Source organism: Cupressus sempervirens, chromosome 2 (genome assembly GCF_028749045.1).
Source record: "Cupressus sempervirens isolate cs-2001-9-10 chromosome 2, ASM2874904v1, whole genome shotgun sequence".
Classification (NCBI taxonomy): domain Eukaryota; kingdom Viridiplantae; phylum Streptophyta; class Pinopsida; order Cupressales; family Cupressaceae; genus Cupressus; species Cupressus sempervirens.
The window spans coordinates 712,277,843-712,298,320 of NC_143119.1; the positions used below are offsets into that span (position 1 = coordinate 712,277,843).

Sequence of the window (20,478 nt, forward strand, 5' to 3'; positions counted from 1 at the left end):
AAGGCTTCCTACACTTAACATGCCTCAACTTAGGACTATGTTAGTCCCATTATTATCCTAGTGGTGTGGCTAGCACCTCTACAAGCCAAAACAAACATAGGAACCCTAGGTCTATCATGAGCCCACCTAGGTGCCCCTGTACCAAACTCCCCCACAAAAGAAAGCTATGTCACTCCTGTAGACAATAGGTCTTGAGGGATGCCTGCTTTGGTGAAGTCTGCCTCAGCAACCCAAGTTGCCTCTGGATATGGTATGTGTTTCTACTTGATGAGGTGTTCAGTGTACACCTTGTGTCTAGTGGCCTTCTTGACTCCTGAGTCCAACACTTGTTTAGCTTCCAACTTGCTTGTTGAAGGTACCACTGTAGGTTCCAAACCAGCACTGACTCCTTGACTGTTGTGAGCATTTTGAGGTAATGTACCTTTAAATTCAACCAAATCTTGCACATTGAAAACAGGAGAGATGCCCAACTCTGATGGTAAATCAATCTTATAAGCATTGGCTCCAGATTTGGCTATGATTTTGCAAGGTCCTACTCTCTTCATTTGTAGCTTAGTTGGCACACCCTTCTGCAACCTGGACTTGTTCAAATGCACCATGACACAATCTCCAATATAGAACTGTATGTCCTTTCATCCCAACTTTTGTGTGCTATCTTGGATAGTTTTCTTTACTTGCTCTTGGATTTCTTTCATGGTTTGGGCAAAATCTTTAGCATGTCCACTTCTATATTTCATTCCTCCAAGATCTCTCAACTCATATACACCTCTTGGATGCATCCCATATACAATTTCAAATGGGCTTCTGCCTGTGGTCCTATTCTTACTGTCATTGTAAGCATACTCTACTTGGGGAATGATACCATCCCATGTTTGCCCATACTCCTTAGTTAGGCACCTCAAGAGGTTACCCAACACCCTATTGACCACCTCAGTCTGGCCATCAATTTGAGGATGGTAGACTGAACCAAATGAAAGGTTTGTACCAAGTCTGCTCCACAAAGTCTTCCAAAAGTGGCTCATTAACTTTACATCTCTATCTGAAACAATGCTCAATGGAAGTCCATGAATCCTCACAACCTCCTTAAAGAATAAGTGTGCAATGTGACTAGCATCATTGGTAGTCTTGCATGGAATGAAGTGCCCTATCTTGCTGAATCTGTCAACCACTACATAGATATTGTCATATCCCTATTTTGTCTTGGGAAGACCTACTATGAAATCCATGCTCACACACTCCCATGGCCTATTGGGACTGGCAAGGATTGATATAAACCTGCATTGCTCATTCCACCCTTGGCTTTCATACACACCATGCATTGCTCAACATACTTAGTCACATTCCTAACAACCTTAGGCCAATAATAGAATCTTTGAACTAATTCTGAAGTTTTGCTCACACCAAAGTGTCCACTTAGGCTCCCATTATGTCTTTCTTGAATTAGATTTTCCCTTATTGATCCCCTTGGTACACATAACTGATTGCCTTTAAATAACAATCCATTCTACAAGATAAATTCAAAGAACTTGCTATGGAAATGGTTCTCAAAGTCAGAACATACCTTGTATGCCTCTACAAAGTCTTCATCCTCCTTATAGAGACTCTTGAAGCTCTCTATCCCAATGCTATGTAACTGAACCTCTTGGATAGTTGGCAATCTCCTACTCAATGCATCTGCTACCTTGTTCATCTACCCCTTCTTATGCTTAATTGTGAAAGTGAAAGCTTGTAAGTACTCCATCCACTTCAAGTGCCTATTACTCGGCTTTTCTTGAGTATTGATATAGCTAAGAGCTTGGTTGTCAGTAAATACAACAAATTCCTTGGGCAATAGGTACTGTCTCCACTTCCTAAGAGACTGAACTAGGGCATAGAGTTCTAGGTCATAAGAAGAATAATTATTTTTGGCTTCATTTAGTTTTTCACTAAAGAAGGCTACTGGCCTACCTTCTTGACTCAACACTCCCCCTACTACTAGGCCACTTGCATCACACTCTATGGTGAAAAGTTTCTCAAAACTAGGCAATTGCAAAATAGGTTGGGTAGCTACTTGTTTCTTTAGCATCTCAAAGGATTTCTCTACTTCTAAATTCTAAATTCCGTTGAATTTAGACTTAACTCCACCCTTAATAGTATCTAGCAAAGGTGCACATATGCCACTAAAATTCCTAATGAATTTTGTATAAAATTGAGCTAGACCATGAAAACTTCTTACCTCAATAGATGTAGTAGGTGGTGGCTAGTTGAGAATAGCTACTATCTTTCTTGATCCATCTTCAAGGACCCCTTTGACTCCACAAAGCCCAAATACACAAGCTCTTGTTTGAAGAAGTCACACTTTTCAAGGTTCATAGCAAGCTTCTCTTCATGTAATCACTACAATAGTGCTTCCACATGTTTTATGTGCTCTTCCTTTGTCTTGTTGAAGATTAGTATATCATCTAGATACACAACCACAAACCTTCCAGTAAAGTCCTTAAGCACTTCATTCATGAGCCTCATGAATGTGCTAGGAGCATTTGAGAGGCCAAATGGCATCACAAGCCACTCATACAACCCATTTGTTGTCTTGAATGTTGTCTTCCATTCATCTCCCTCCTTAATCCTGATTTGGTGATATCCACTTTTCAAAACCAACTTTGTGAAGTACATGGCCCCTCCAAGATAATCCATGAGATCCTCAATCCTAGGTATGGGAAACCTATACCTAATTGTGATCGTATTTATAGCCCTTGAGTCTGTACATAGCCTCCATTTTCCTCCCTTCTTGGATGCTAGTACAACAAGGACTGCACATGGGCTTATACTTTTCTTGATCAAGCCTTGATCCAAAAGTTATTGTATTTGTCTCGCTACCTCCAAGTTTTGGTCAGGAGTGAGCTTATATGCTGCTTTGTTTGGCAAAGATGCACCAAGAACTAAGCCTATTTGATGGCTTATCACCCTTCTAGGAGGTAAAGTGACAGGAGTGTCATCACTTACAATATCTTTATACTTTTCAAGCAATGCTTGTACCTCTGTAGGCAATGTCTCTTTAACTATCTTATCTTCTCCTTTGGACTTCAGTACAACTACATAGCTTTTGGCTCTCATCATCTTTGAGATCCTTGACAAACTCTTTTCCACTACATAAAAACACACTAGGCACCCTTGGACTGTGGTTCTCCTCCTTCCAACTGAGATTGAATTTTAAAGGTTCTACCTCGTTTCTTGAATGATATGGAATTTGCCTTTCCATCATACACTGCCTCTCTATCAAACTGCCAGGACCTACCTAACAGCAAATGGCAAGCATCCATGGGCAAGATGTCACGTAACAACCTATCCTAGTACCCTGCTATGGAGAAATCAACCCAAGTCTGTTCATTCACTAAAATGCTTTAACCCTTGTTGAGCCAAGTTACCTTATAGGGATTCACATGGGGTATCTTGGTCAACTTGAGCTTGTTGACTGCCTCCTCTGATATTATGTTATCAATAGAGCCCGAGTCCACCACTACCTTGCCAACCTTACATCTGATCCTAAACAAAGCCCTCCTATGCTTAGGTTCATCTTGAGCTGGTTGCTTGATCAATACCCTCCTAAACATGAGGTTTTCTCCTTTCTCTGAATCTATGTGATCCACTTTAGGTTCCTTGCCACTAAAGTTATCCTCTTGAGCATATGTCACTCTTTTGTCATGGTTTGAAGAAGAAGGCTTTTCAAGGAACCTATATGGCGGATGGCCTAGTTGACCGCAACTATAACACTTCATGCTAGCAAAGTAAGAGTTACTTCTACCTGATCCTCTACCTCTGCTAGATCCTCCTTGGTTACCTCTTGCTCTACCATTACCTCCTCTAGGAGTGCTTTCAGTGGTTTGCTCGGTGAGTTTGGTCTCACCTTGGTTCCTCTGCTCATTACCTCTACCTTGATATCCTCCTCTTTGACCCCTCTGATTTCTTCCCTTGCCTCTATCCTTAAAGTTAGAATCCCCCTTCTTCCTATTCTTCTCTTCCACCTTAAGGGCTAGTTGATGGCATCTTTGAACAGTAGTAGGTGTCCACAAGCTTAATTCCTCTTGGATATTCCACTTTAGACCACCTAAGTATCTAGCCACTTTTATTGGCTCTTCTTCTTGCTTCTTGGACCTAAGGCATAACCTCTAAAACTCCTTTGTATAAGAGGCCACATCCAAGTCTCTCTGCTTGAGTCCTTGTCTCCTCTTGTGAAGTTGAATTTCAAAATCCTCTGGTAGGAAATTCTCCTTCAATTTGGTTACCATAGCATTCCAATTGGCTATAGGCTTCTTGTCCATCCTAACCCTTTCATCTTGGACATATTTCCACCATGTCAATGTTGATCCTCTGAGTCTTGACTTGACTACTTTGATCTTTTGTGCCTCTATTACTCCTTCACATTCAAAGTGGTTCTCCATCCCATCTATCCAATCCATCATTGCATCTATATCCATCTTCCCACTAAATAGTGGCACACCTTCCAAGGCCTTCCCTCCTAAGGCTTTTATGGCTTTCAAGAAAGGCTCCTCATTCAAGACAAGATCTGGTTCAGGGACAACATCTTCCTCTGCTATCTCCTTACCTCTTTCATTGCTTTCTTCATGCTTTTTCTTAGCTGCATCAGCAACTGCATCCAATTTTAACTTCACCTCTTCAAGGAATCTATTCTTCTCCTTTTGCTCACCAACCTCTTTGGCTAGTTCTGCATTTGTCACCATGCTTGACTCACCCATTGACTCTCCAACAGCTACAGACATACACTAACTTCTCAAATCTTTAACTTCTTCTGATACCACTCTGGTGTAACACTAGTCTTGCTCCTTCCCCAAGTTTTTTCTTGGGTCTTCTTAGGTCCTTCTCCTGACCTAACAGGATTTCTTCCTGCCCTACTCACCTTAGGATCCTACCTATGATGTCCTAGTCCATTCAACTAGTGAACGCCAATAAGCTAGAACAACTCTTTCACCATTGCTTCTTAGACTTGTACTAGCCAATGCTTCCTCAGCATCAATTCCACACCATACCTCCTTTTGCTCAACAGACACTCCATAAACAGGTTTAGGTCTTTTTGAAGGTCATTTGAATCCCTTCCAAGATCCAAAACCACTTTGGAGATTGGAACCCTAATCGAGTTCAAAAAAACACATTATTTGCTTCCAAAACTACCAAACAGGGCTACAAGCAATCAGCCCTACTATTGGTGAAAAATTGGAACAACTTGCAAAAGTCCTTAACAAGAGAGTAACCTAACCACTGATCCAGATACCCTTTTCAGAGGACTAAAGGATTCTTGAAGTCTTAGTCTTCCAAATCATCTGTATAGTACAACCTGCAAATGTGCCTAAAAACAAGGGTTTTAAGGTTCTACAACCCTGTCTAGCAAAACTTAGGATTTCCCCTCTTATGACTTGTCACCAACACTACCCATTGCCTTTGGAGCTTCTACCCTCATGCCTCTACCTTCTTACAAGCTTTGATTGAAGCAATCTATGCCTTCAATCCCTCTTAACTTCTAAGCCTTCAATCCCTCTTAACTCCTCTGTTGTATACTATGATCCCTAGCCATGCATCTCTAGCTCGCCTAGGGCATCACCACAAAAATGTCTCCCTTGCTTTCTAGGGCCCCTCCTTCACTGTACAATATGTACAAGGAGTCATCTTCCTAATCCCAAAGAGCCATGCAAGTTTCACTTTGGAAAGAGGCTCTATGACCCTATTTTGCTCAATTGCTTGATTCAAAATAGCAGGCAAGCAAAAAACAAAACAATTTTAGTAACCAACTAGAAACCTACAAAACCACAAACTAATGCTATACAAAACCTTAGAATGAATTCCTCTAACACTTCCAAACGCTGCAACTCCTATTTCAATCCATGAAAATGCCAAAAATACTCAAAAAAATGAACTATAACTGTATTCTTGTTGTCTAGTTCGTACACACAAATCAACTAAAACTTCCAACCCCTTCATCAGGTCGAGGATGGCCTTAAATACTCATCCTAAGTCCAACTCTAGTTGTTTCAGACATTTACCAAGCTCCATCCACAAAGTTGCTCGTATGCAACAAAAAGTCGTCAATGTTGTCAATGACAACATTGACAATTTTTAAGCAACTTTTACATCTTTTAGAGTTTTGCCCTCAAACTTGGTCCAAAGGCTACCAAACTTTACCAAAAGGACTAAATGGGCTTAAAACATGTAAAAAGGACCTAAAACCATCTATTTGGCCATTCTACCCTCCAAAACACAAAAGTGTCCTATTTAACCTAATCGTGCAACTACGAGCAACTAAGGCCTAACAAGGCTTCCTATACTTAACATGTCTCCACTTAGGACTATGTTAGTTCCATTATTATCCTAGTGGTGTGGCTAGTACCACTACAAGCCAAAACAAACATAGGAACCCTAGGTCTATCATGAGCCCACCTAGATGCCCCTGCACCAAGGAGGTACCCCCTTGGCACCAATTGACAAATCAAAAATTAAATTAAACTAAACATATATATCTATATAAATAGTTTATTTCCATAAACAAAGGCATAACAAAAAACCTCATACAATCATACAAACTACCTGATCCACATAAAATAGATGGAAATGTTAAATCAACTTTATAGATATATAAGGTGTTTCAGAACAATCGATAAGAGTTGTGGTCTTCAAATGTTAAGCCTATGCCTCACAAATTTGTATAATAATGTTCTTATACTAATGTTTGTTTATAATGAAACAAGGAAAATAAAAAGTATGTCTAGAGTCACTATACGATGATCTAGGACTCAACCACACATAATGCAAAGTAAATCTGCATAGCTTATCAAATAAGCTTGAAATCTTTTCCACAAAAGAATTCCCTTGCATTTTTGTAGCTTGCAGTTCCTCTAAAGCAGAACTAAGATTACATACTGCATATTGGCGCTGCTTGAGATATGGTCTATTATCATCACTATGCCATCCTATGCTTGCCCCTTTAGTCCAACTGTAATAAAAACATAATGTATAAATGACATTAGCTAAATAAACTTATTATATTAGGCAAAGGAAAAATTAAGATTAAAAGTATTAATTAAGCATTTCCCAGATCCACTCATTCAATTTCTTCCAGATTTACTCTATAGCAAGCAAGGTATATCAATAGAATGACTAAGAACAAGGTTTGAACTATAAACTCCTAATTCTCTAATTGAACTTTATTTTTAGCATAGATTATAGTGTTACATACCTAATCAATTAAACTTGACAAGAAAACAAATAAGCGAGAAAAAGGTAGAACAAAAGAAAGTGCACAGTTTATATAGGATTCATATTAACAACTATACTATACATATTTTTTTCTCCCTGATCAAAAGTTCAAGAATTGCAGAAGAAGAACTATGCAAAATATTCTATATCTAAGGTAATATGAATAGACTCACCTGATATATAGCCTCAATCTTAAGCATTCCTTTAGTTATTTGAGTGTTTTACCGTTTGGTTTACAGTACAAAAAGAAATAAAGAAACAATAACTATCCACTACAAACTTCAATCACCTTCAAACTGTTGTCCGTAGATTTGTATTGTCCATCAAGAATAGTTAAACATGTTGTTAGGAAAAAATTAGATGTTGTTAGTAACCGAAGGGCAATCTGTTATGACGTGACAGTTGAGTCACAACCCTTTGGGTAGTATATGTATGCTTTTCCATGAACGAGAAAGGTATATCTTGATCTTCAGCATTGTATTGCCTTGTGATATTGATGCACTTGAAGAGCATTAATGGAATATACACTCATGGTTTCTTGAAACATTTGTATTTGCTTGTGTTATACTTCCTTGTTATCGTAGCATGAACCAAACCAGTTTACCATAGGTGGTAAACATTGGCGACGTTGCCTTTAAGGATTTTGGAAAGTAGTAATGACTGAATGGCAAAGGGACCCCAAGGGACAACCCATAGATTACAATGAGAGTAGTTAGGAGGACGAGAATCACATGTTCTTCGAAGGGGAACGACAATTAAATTTGGACTCTATATCCATATTATAGGCATCCATCGAGACACACATGTGAAGAGAAGCCACACGGAAAGGGATCCTCGAAGGTGTTGTCTAGAGCACGCTTAGAGTAAGTCTCATCATTGATTGTTTGATGAGTCGTCTCCCACAGTTGCTCACACAAATGTTTCTAGCACTCCAAAACCAAAGGGAAGAAATCAACCGTGAGAACCGATGACAAGTTGTCGGGAATTTCGAACGTGAAAGGGAGGAATGTCATCACCGCAAGGAAGAAAATGAATCTCGTCTCAAAGGAGATATAAAGTGAACCCCGAATTGGAGAATGAATAAAGATAACACGTTGTGATGATTATGTCCTAAGTGACATGAATTGTAGACAAAAAAGTATTCTTTAAATTTTATAATGTGTTGTTGCTTTCTTGTGGATGAATAATAGAAACATTTATGCTAGATCAATTAAATAAGAATAGGAATACTAAAAAGGAGATAGACAAGTAGAGGCTACTCAAAAAGCGATATTACTTCATAAACAGGCCGAAAGAAGGCCAAGGTTCTACAGGATCACCGAAGGACGACCCGAGGAGGTGGTCAGTGAAGGTGAGGTCGTAGGTAGTGATGAACACGATGAGGGATTTTGCCATGGCAAAGAGCAGAATCATGAGGAGGATTTCATTGAAGAAACAAGGATTTTATTTGAAAACTTAACCTTCACTCCACATATGAAGGCAAGGGAGAAACGAAGGAGGGAGAGAGAAGAAGCCGAAGGTAGTGCCGCCACGAGTACCAAAGTGACAAAGGGACACAGGGTAATAGTGCTGCCAAAAGTACCAAAGTGACAAAGGGACACAAGGATTAGAGCAGCCTACCAAGCTTAGACACTCCCAATAGTTTGGGAATACCAAGTGAAGAGGTACAAAACACTTCAAATTCTAGGACACTGAGATTGACGGTACCAACACAATTGGTTGTACCATCACAACCAATACCTACACTAGCCACTATGGCAAGGCAGAAGCAAAAGCTGCCCAAGTTCATGGGTGACAGGAAAGAAGATCCTGTGCAACACCACAGAATGTGTGAGACAATCTAGACAGCCAATGGGGTGACAAATCAAGATGACTGAGTAAAGCAATTTTCAGCAACCTTGAGGGGAGTAGCCACTGACTAGTTCTTCAATGTCAATAAAACGAAGGTGGCCACATGGGCGAACCTAAAGGAGTTTCAGATAGAATTCCAACTACATAGAGACAACAATAAAATTTTGGCCAAGGTCTATAATACAAAGCAAGCAAAAGATGAAACACTCTGTGGATATGAACAATGACTCAAAGAATTAGTGTGAAAATAGAGAATCCACCAATGGATGGATTGAAGAAAGATGGCTCATTGAGGGCTTGAAGCTTGCTCTTCGAAGAAAAATGAAGATAGTGCCTTCAACATCGTACGATGATACTTACAATACAGAAATGGATTTGGAGAGAGAGCAAAACGACAAAGAATAACAAAAGCAAATCGTCAGATGACGATGACAATGATTCATTTGGAGAGAATAGCAGTGAAGAGTCAAACAAGAAAATTCAAGCTCTCCAAAAGATATGCTCCATATGATGGAGTCCAAAACTATGAACACCAACACCAATCGACTGCAAAGAAGGTCACACTAAGGTCTCTTGCCCAAAGAAACAATTTTGTGACATTTGTTGAATAGTCGAACATTCCACTAAGGAATGTTTGTACAACATGAAAACAAGAGGGCATTAACAGGTCTTGTTGACACAGGAAGCATCCACCTCAACAGCTACAGGGACAGGGAACACAAACACCAACGTGGCATCTTCTAGCGGTTACAGGAATAATAGATGACGAAGAGGTGGAAAATGATAATAATAGTAATGAGGGTTGTAGTTGCATTCAATACGACGCAAGCAGTGGGCCAATGATATAGTGTCATACTTGTAACCAATGGGGTCACTTTGCAAGAGAGCGCACAAGGGGGGAAGTATTGCAATTTCTATGCAGACGGTGTAGGTTGGGAGACCACAACAACGTTAAGTGTCCAAAGCCTAGGGTAAACTTCTAAACATTGAAAGCAACAGGGAGGAGGTTCTAGCCATGACCTAAGATCAAGCAAAGAAAGTTGCTTACCCGAACCCGAAAGCTGAAAAGAGGAGGATGCAGGAAGCCAAAGCAAACATTGAAAGGGAAATGATGGCAGAAAGAAGAGAAACAAATGACATTGTCAACACCCCACTACAGGGGCAGGCGAAACAAAATAACATTCAGCAAGTGATGCAAACTGAAATTTTTGTCAAGTTGAAAGACCGTCTTGTTGCTATATTGCAATTGAGAACGACTCTATTAAATGTGACACCATCCCCGAAGGCATCAAGTGGGCCAAAGGCGAAAGAAAACTACGACGAAGGTGAAAACTCCCTCGAGAACTGTAGAAGATCTGATGTTACTTGTGATGAATACGGGGAGGCACCCGACAGTGGTAGAGATGGACATCCTTGGAACTATCTTGACAGACACTATTATTGGCGAAGGGTCTGACTTCAACGTACTACCTGAGGAAACATAGAAAAGACAGGAGCGACCTACATTGTGGCCCCCAACCTTCCAACTAGTCAGTGTCGACCAGTACAGCATCAAACCCATCGGGACCCTAATAGCACAAGTAATGATTGGAACGCAGCCCCTCATCTTGGATTTCGTGGTGATACCACTAAAAAGAAAAGGGTGCGATGGTATCCTTGGAAGAGGTTCGTCGGTACAAGCAAAGGTGAACCATGACTGGAAGAGAAACACTCTCTCGATGGAGAGAAGTGGTAGGAAATTCACAATTGACCTATACACACAAATGGCGAGTGAAGACCTTGCATCATTGTTTGAGTCTGAAGCCAAGAAAGAAATTGACAAAAGGAAGTGACGGATTGAACCAAACAAAGAAGGAATTTTAGAAATATAAGGATGTTTGAAAGACGATTTAAACTCATTAAATGGACTCTTGTTAGAAATAGGAAATGTTGAGGAGGGTGAATAAGTATTTTACAAACTTTAGCCCAAAATTGGATATTATTAACAACCTTATAACTTGCATATGAAAGTAAACTAATTATGTTGAATAGTAAACATGACCATGCAATAAGAGAACTCATAACACCATATTTTGTTAACTAGGGAAACCTTGTCCAAGGGAAAACCCTGGTGGGGATGGTACCCACAAAATGATCCACTAATCAAAAGTATTTTGTGAAAGATATTGACCCTGTTAGGAGTCTATTACATCTATATAGTGTCTTAGGCCTTGTTAGAGGACTTAGGCCTTGTTAGAGGACTTAGGCCTTGTTAGACGCCTCCAACATGTTAGGAGTTGTTATATACAAATACAAAATGTATGCAAGATGAGCTCACTGCCCAAACATGCAATATACAATGTAGTTCCTTAATACAAAGAGATAGATACAAAAACCTCTTTACACTGCTAATGATATCTTCAATATCTGATATTGCCTTTGCTACTCGACAAAAAACTTTATCTCAGTTCACATTCCTCTGATCATACACTAGAATTCGCATATCACACATCACATATATTACTTCACAAAACTTTGCATTCCCAAACTTTCCTTTATACCTGTACAATTACAACATTATTGCCTAGTCAGCTTTCATGCATTATTACACTTTACAAAATACATTATCTTTTGCTGACATAGAGTTAACATATAGGATGTCGTCCCTAATTAGTTAAGTAATTATTTTGTAAACAAAATAATTCCTTAACCCAAAATATTCAATTCTTTGTTATGCTCTATTATGCCTGTATACTGCCATAATTGGTAAAGTGTCCATAACTCTTGTTGTACTGTCTGTACTGACCAACGGACTTGCCTCTAGAGTCATCGCACTCTATACTATATTTCCTTAAGTGTGCACGTACCAATATAACTTCTGTGAACTGCGCTGATCAAAACTCTATCTGTTCTACCAGATAAACTGAGTGATACTTGGACAATTTTCGAAGTATAAATAGCATGACTCATTCCTCAAGGTCTGTCTTCTTCGTACTGAACATATGTTGCCATAACAACATCCAATGTCTAGCTTAGCCAAATTGCCAACAACTCTTCAATTGGCAAACAGAAGATTGTGAATTGTTCCATTACTTAACTACATTTGTTTTCTATGTAGATCACCAGGATCTAATGTACCTAGTAAACAAGCCAATCATTCAAAGGGAGTAAGTAGATGGCTACTTCTACAAGAATTCACATTCAACATCATAGTACAGCTAGGGAAGAGCCATGTAAGCATGCATCACTTATCCAAAATCAAATTCGGAGAACCATCTGATTGTGTCTATGATGATTTCTCGGATGCACGCCTATTTAGAATTGCAGACTTACCTTCATGTTACATAAGTATCGGAGAATACCTTTCAACGGGACAGTTCCCTCAGTAGATGCAACCGAGTGAGAGAAGGAAGTTGGTGTTGAGGAGCAAAACGTTCTAGTTGATTAATGGATTGTTCTATAAAATGGGGCCTGATCAAGTACTTTGTCGATGCGTTATGGAGGAAGTCCCGAATGTACTGAGGGAAGCACATGAAGATCTGACAGGAGGTAATATGGGACTGGATATAACTGCACGAAAAGTGTTACTGGCAAGGTTGTGGTGGCCAACAATTTATAATGATGCGAGGGAATGGGTGGTCAATTGGAAGCCCCTAAAAAGAGACTTGATGCATCTGAACCCCTCCAATGCACATGAGTTGTTTGAAAGATGGGGCTAAATTTTGTGGGGCCACTCAAGACAAGCAAATTGCATCGGCGTAGGTATATCGTCATTGCAACGAAATACCACACTAAGTGGGTTGAGGCACAAGTCCTTCGCGATAACTCAACCCTCAGTATGGCCACATTCATATATGAACAAATATTTACACGGTACGACATAGCCATTCAGATTACGAGTGATCGAGGGGGAAATTTGTTCAACCATGTGATTAAATTGCTTACTATAGAATTCAAGATTTTTCATTCCTATTCAAGTCCCTACTACACGAGAACCAATAGCCAGGTTGAAGCCACCAACAAGATACTGGTATCTCTGATATACAAGTCATGCAAAGTTGAGGAGGACTGGGAAGAAAGGTTGTCACTAGTACTTTCGGCTTATTGCACCACTTACAAAGTTACTACAAGACAAACACCTTTTCAATTGATTTTTGGATAGGTGGTTATCGTGCTAGCTGAGTTTATGGTACCAAGTTTGAGGATAGATATAGAGAAGGGTTGGGAGATATAGAGAGTCTAAGGATGAGACTATATAATCTCAATAAATTGGATGAACGGCATTTGACGGTACAATGGGCAACCGAAATAGCACAACGACGACGAAAGGTGTAGCATGACAAACACCTCGAGAGAACAAGATTTACACCAAGGCAACTAGTTTTAAAATACAATGGATGTAATGAAATTAAGTAGGGCAAGTTTAAAGCGAAGTCGCTTGGGCCATACAAGATGTGAGAAGTTGGCAATAACAAAGCAATAAAATTTTGGACTTTAAACGGGAAGGAAGTAGTAGACCCTGTCAATGGCTGAAAATTGAAAATCTATCATGAGAGGCAAGAGCAACGGAAGCACAACTGTGCAAGCCAAGGTAGTAACAACTTAAACTTAGGCAAAAAATAAAATTAAAAGGAAACTATCATACCAAGGGAAACTATCATATCGTGCGGTGAGTCTCAAATACCTTATGGTATAAGGTAACAAGGTTTAGCGAAGGAAAAAACACACTGTACGACCATCGTGTTTGGAAAATGAAGTAAAGCATTTCGAAGGGAAACATAACTAAACTATGCAATTGGATTGCAGAAATGAACGCAAGATATGAGAAGGTATAAAAGCATCACCGCACGACCCAAATCATCGACAACAGCAATAAATACTCATTGTTACCATACAATGATGGCAAGTAGAGGCATATCGTATGGTATGGGTGATGGGAAATGAGTCACCATACAGTACCAAGAGAAAAGGCGGCATAATTAGATCGTACAGTGGGAGCAAGTCGTGTTACGAGACAATATGGTGATAGAAGAAAAAAATGAAAGGCCCAACACCACTCTGTGCCATTATTCGACAATATATAGAGATTTCTCATCTAGAGACTTAAAATGGTAAAGCTGGCCCTTTGACCCATATCAAAACATTTCAAACATTGTGTAGTGATTTCTCTCATGACCGTATATTCATGAAAATTTTATTTGCTCAAACCTTTAGGGACAATCTTGCAATGCTATTGTTTTTTAACTCCTTATTCTATTAGCTCATTCCATAAGATTGGTAATCTTTTCAAAAATTTCAAAATAACATTGGTCCTAATTTTTTTTTAAATGATTTAATACATTCCTAACAAGGTGTTAGAGAAAATGTAATTGATTTTATTGGTAGATTTAAGCATTTGCATGCTTCACTTTCTTATCATGTGCCTAATATTGATGTTTGGGTAAGTGCACAAAGACCGGAGACCAAAAAGTGGGTATAGGATGCCACATTTTCCTAAAATCAGAAAACTCTAAACTTTGACGGGAAATTGAAGACACTAGAGTCAAAATTTGAAGATGCAATAAGAACAAGAGTTGTAATACTCTAAATATAGTTTTTAAACTACTAATCTATTTTGAAAGTGGTGGAGATTAAGGCCCTCAAAAAGGGGAAGTACAAAAAGTGGTCATTTTTTATCAAAAAATATAACATACCATCTTGTGTGCTCCCCCTAAAATGTTAACTCTTTTATTTATTCCTTAATCACTTTGGTGAGAAGTTAGCTAACACCGTGTAGTTTATCCCATATGTTTTTCTAATGTTTTAATGAATGTATGATTTTTAATGAAGTTTCAAAGTAGAGACATGATAAAAACATGAAATTTGAGTATGCTCCCCCTAGAAATCATTGAAAATTGATCAAAAATCAAAATGTTTATTTTAAGTGTGTAGAATGAATTCTAGTTTCCAAAAAGTATCTTGCTCTAAAATTTGATAAACGAGCCAAAATCTATGTCCAAAATAGTACTCATGGGGCTTGACAAAAAATTGAACATACTTTAAAATTAATTAGGGATGAAAAGCTCGACATGGTCAGGATTAAAATATATATATATATATATATGAATATATAGCTAATAGAAAGCTCAATAAGATCTTATTGTCTAATTTTGTCATTGTTGAACCTCTCTCTCTCTCTCTCTCTCTCTCTCTCTCTCTCTCTCTCTATATATATATATATATATATATATAAATCGTTGTTTTATAAAACTATATTTTGAGCTAAGTTGTCAGTTTGGATGCGAGTTCAACATTCGAGTTCAAAATTCAATCAAAACAAGTTTGGGCTGGGTTCAGGTTCATTTTGGGTTCGTCCATACAAATTTATTTATTTTATTTTTTAAATATATATATGTAAAAATATGCTGCAGCAAATAAGTTCATACACCACTATATGAAGTATTAGAGTGTTTTAGGGTTGGGTCGGTTGGATAATAAATCAGATTATATTTTTTTACCAAAAAAACACCTTTTCAAAACAATAAAAACATTAAAAAGGTCAAACTTTTTTGGTTGCATGCCCGAATTCGCTCCAAATTTGCAATCATTCTTCCTAGGCTCTTCTGTCAACTACAAAATTCGCTCGACATTCGCCCAAATTCATCCAAGGTCCAAAAAAGAGAATCTGCAGGGAATTCATCAAACAAATGACAAATTTGACAAGAACCAGGATCGACTTCAAATTGGCTACGAATCAAATGTCAAATTTGCATGTTCAAGAGCGAATATGATAACTTAGATTTTGAGTGAATATTATTTTCTAAAAGAATATCTTAAATCGGGACATAAAATTCAAAATCTCCAACTATCTATGTCATTAGGTGTCATGCTATAGTATGATTCTACAACATCTATACATTTTCCTTATCTCAAATAGTTCAATTCAGCCAGTCGTGGGGCACATTTAAACATTTTTATTTGAAAATTTTACTTGCTTATTGTGTCTCTGTTCTACAATTTAGAAATATGGTACAGTTAGGTTCTCATCTCAGGGCTATTGTCTAATCCGGAAGCCACGTTGGCTTTTCTTTCAAGTTGGTGATGCCACATCCATAGTCCTAAAAATAAAGAAATTGAATTTTCCTATTCTAAGCTCTCTTATCTTGTATTTTAAAATGTGCTAACGAATCAATTCAAAGATCTGGAGGTTTTAGATTAATCAACTAAGTCTAACAGTAGGAGGTTGTTTCACTTTTACATATATTTATGAGATGGGGTGTAAGATTGATCCAATAAAAATTATTCTGATGTGAATTTATTTTGTGCTTTTTTCTGACATACACTGTTACAGGTTTTGAACTTAAGAGATTTACATAAGATCTCATACCAATTACTCAATTGTTCTACTTGGTGTGTACAGCATGAATTACATAAACTGGGATACACAGCTAATGTAGGCTATCAGCACTGTTCCATGATTTGTATTTGTCTACGCTGATAGATATCCTTCTCAAGGCATCCATTGCACTTTTACATGAGAAATTGATTAAAATAAGACCCTCGAGACATACATACATAAGACCCTCGAAACATACATACATACATACATACACACACACATACACACACACATACACACATGCACACACATACACACATCTCTGTGTGTTTGTGTCCAAAAACCTAAGCAAGCAAGGAGAATGCTGAAATCAGAACTGAAGAGGCTTCTTGAAACATTTGTACAGGCAATAAGCCACCTCGAACTCTTCAGTTAAAACGAACAAGAAATTGGGTAAATAATTATTTAAATCACATGTGCGTGATTCTAATGGAGATGTCGCTCTGCTGCTGTTTGCTACTCTGTCCGTTTGGTTTCCCTTTTCTGAGGTGTACTCTCTGTAATTTTTGCACTTTCACATTTATTAAACACCTATTTTATTATGTAGAGAATTCTCAATGTTCAGAAACTAGATTTTTGAATCTGTAAGTTCGGAAAAGAGCAACCTAAAAACTTTTTCTTTTCTTTTCTTTTTCTTTTTTTTTTTGAAATAAGGGTATTTGTTTACAATATTTATCACATACCTAATCAGACCGGTGAATTCTATAAAGAGCTCCAACTGACAATCAAAGAAATCCTCTATGGCCTCCCTCAGCTTTTCTGCGAATATCATTGACATTTAATTCACTATAATACTTACAATGGCATTCATTATTATTCCAAACTCCTACAATTTTATTACCCATGAAAAGAATAATGGCGTTTAGTTACCTCTAATAGGAATAAAAGGCATGATAAGAGAAGCACAATTGGTGGCAATCAAGTGGGCAAGGGTGGTGGAAAAGACATTAGCTCTGTACCCAACTGTGCTGCAACTCTTGTGAATGAATTCCAGCTCCTGGATGTTTAAACAAAAAAACACACACACAAACATTTCAAGAAACTATTTGAACCTTCTGCAATTTAATATTTAACAAACAGAAAACTAGAGTAAACAGTGATTGTATATACCTTGCACGTATCATAAGAAAGGAAGCTTGGAAGGATTAGGCGTTTATTTTCCAACATTTCTCTGCCAAACTGTTGAAACTCTCACTGAAATCTATCCGGTATATTTCGAATCAGTGTCTGAATTTCTTATCTAAATTAGACGGTTTGGACATGAACTTCGATATAGGTCAGTCTAAACCACGAGGCGGCAACGTTTAAGTTTTTCTTTCGGTTCTCAGTTGAAGAAAAAATTACGAAAGTGTGATTTCAGGGCCCGTTTGGTGAGCGGAATAGGAATACGTATTCTGGAATAGAACGTATTCCTGTTTTCGGTTTGGTTCAGTCAATATTTGATGGGAATTTGTGGACCCGAAAATTTATGTTTTCTGAAATTAAAAAAAATGGAATAGGAATACGTATTCCAATACCACCTATTTGGATGGAATTGCAAAACCTCATTTTTGGGCCAAAATTGGAATACGTATTCTATTTTTGCCTCGTATTCCAATTTCGTTTTAGTGCATCCAAACAAAGAATTCGAAATTTGTGGAAGAATACGTATTCCTATTCCACTCACCAAACGGGCCCTCAATAAAATTGAAGTAGGAGATTTAAAATTAATGAAAATATTGTTAAATTAATAAAAATATTTAAATTAAAGCAATATTGTCAATGGGTCCTTCGTCCACTAGTGAAGTTGAATGGCTTACAAAGAGCCCACCAAGGATCAAGTCTTGCTGAGTGCAAGGCTCAAAAACATCATAAAGGATGAAGCCGAAATTGTGCCCTGGGTGAATTTGGCAGCATGGATGCTCCTTAGTCTTTGGCTCTCAATTAAAGAGATTTTAGGCACGCGTGGGCCCGTATCGGGTACCTAAAATTTGTTTGTGGATGACCTCCATAAAATAAAAATAAAAATAAATTTGAAATATAGATTTAGTACAGGGATATCCATTTTAAGGCAAATAAAACATAGACTTCAAATATATGGTACCAGTGATTTTTTAGTGGTGAATCTTCGCCAATTGGTGATTATATTTTTTTTGTGAAATCGCAATTTGGTGAATAAAATCTACATATGGGACAACCATATTGCCAAGATATTAAATAATTTGGGTCCAAATCTTAGGTTAATCATTCATTAGTTTACACATAATTGGTCTCAAATCTCGGTCCAATCGTCAATGTAATCTACATTTAGGACACAGTTATTTTAAAAATTTGTCAACCTTTTCCTAATGTTTTCTTATCGGACAATGTTTTTTTTTTGGTGAAACATTATATTTATATTAATAATAATTGGTTGAAAATAGCTCCCAGAGAAAAGAACCAGAAAAGATAAACTCTGGTCATTGCCTGATACAAAAAAGGATGCAAAAGAAGAAATACTGCATCAAGAGAGAGTATCTATCGACACTAATGAATCTTGTCTTCGAGATTCCCAAACCGAGAAAATAGTGATTACGAAGAGCCCAAAACTCATATGAATACAATTCAGTGTTTGGTGCTAGAAACAAAACCAAGAGCCCAACAAAAATCGTCATAAAGATTACCATCATTGATCTACATCCAAAACTCCAATTGAGACCATGATATTAGAGAGCCATCTGATGCAAGTGCAATCCAAGACCTTGACGTGCATACAATATCTCAAAAGAACAAGTGAGATCCATAAAAGAAAAAACATGCAAAATCATAGAGAAGTCATGATTTACTATCAAATAAAAAATGAGAATGACTCAACCTTATTCTAAACATATTCTTTTGTCACAATATTAACCAAGTTGGGGAGATTAAGGAGGTTAAGTGAGGAAAGTAAAGAGTTAATATAAACCCTATCAGTACCCAAATTAGTCAGACAATCAACTAAAAGATTGCTTTCTCTATAAATATGCATGGTGTAACATTCAGATATTGAATCAAGAAGAGACCATACTTGATATAATATATATTGTATGGACCAATTATATACATGACGTTTAATACACGCATTAATAATAATGGATGAATCCCCTTCAAAATGTAACTTAGATATAGAAAGTGATTTTGCAAAGATCCAAACCAAAAAGCAAGGCCAAGGCCTCAACTTTGTTATCAGTACACTGGGGGAGAGAAGATGATTTTTTTGCAATCACATGACTTTTAAAATCTCTAATGATTATGCCATAGCTAAATTTGTCTGAATTTCCTCTAGAGGCTCCATCAAAATTGAGTTTGAAATAACCCTCACTTGAAGGAATCCACTTAGTTTGTGCTCGGATAAGAGGAATCTTGGATGGACACAATGGAGCAGGAAGATGAGAAAAAAGTAAACCCTTCCACTGATGAATAACATAGCCATCCCAAGGAGAAAAAACATGTTTACCCTTATATTTACTTACTGAAGCATTAACAAGCTCAACAATTGATCTCTTTAATCCTTCCAAAAATTGAGGGATTGGAGATGACATCTGTCTAAAAATTCTCTTACTTCTTTCCCACCAAATTGCCCATACTACAGATGCAGGGATGCACTTCCAAAGACATGAAAACATTGATTTAGAGAATAAGATTAGTCATGCTTGGAATAAATCTCATATAGAATTAGGTAATGGCATATGGAAATTAAGCTTATTAAGAACAAAATGCCAACAATCTTGGGCAAAAGGGTAGTCTAAGAGAAGGTGATCTATTGTTTCTATAACTTATAGACAGAGCACATAGTTAAAGGGGTCGAAAATGTTCAATATGTGAAGATGATCACTAGATAAAATCTAGTTCTTTAGTACAAGTCATGCAAAGCATCCTACTTTTGGCAGAACTGAGCTATTCCAACAAAATTCAAAAGCACGATATGTAGTATGATTAAACTAGTTGTGTTGGAGAGCCAAGTATCCTAGTTTAATAGAGTATTTACCATCTTTAGTTGGAACCCAAAAGAGGCAATTTGGTTGATTAGA

At 37.6% G+C, this 20,478-nt stretch overlaps 1 protein-coding gene across 2 annotated transcripts in view; it reads right to left on the bottom strand.

Moving 5' to 3' along the window:
• The window catches only part of LOC149575362 (2-oxoglutarate (2OG) and Fe(II)-dependent oxygenase superfamily protein), a 221,279-nt gene extending 203,434 nt beyond the window's left edge, over positions 1-17,845 (bottom strand). The window contains exons 1-4 of one of the 2 annotated variants that reach the window (XM_089815131.1): positions 17,561-17,845; positions 17,321-17,447; positions 17,134-17,209; positions 6,907-6,979 (exon numbers count right to left, since the gene is read on the bottom strand). In XM_089815131.1, coding sequence (XP_089671257.1) covers positions 6,907-6,979; positions 17,134-17,209; positions 17,321-17,447; positions 17,561-17,617 — 333 coding nt within the window. In that variant the 5' untranslated portion in view covers positions 17,618-17,845. Of the gene's footprint in view, positions 1-6,906; positions 6,980-17,133; positions 17,210-17,320; positions 17,448-17,560 lie in introns of those variants that run through there. The other variant, XM_089815133.1, reaches the window with a different exon arrangement.
• Positions 17,846-20,478: the final 2,633 nt, after the last annotated feature.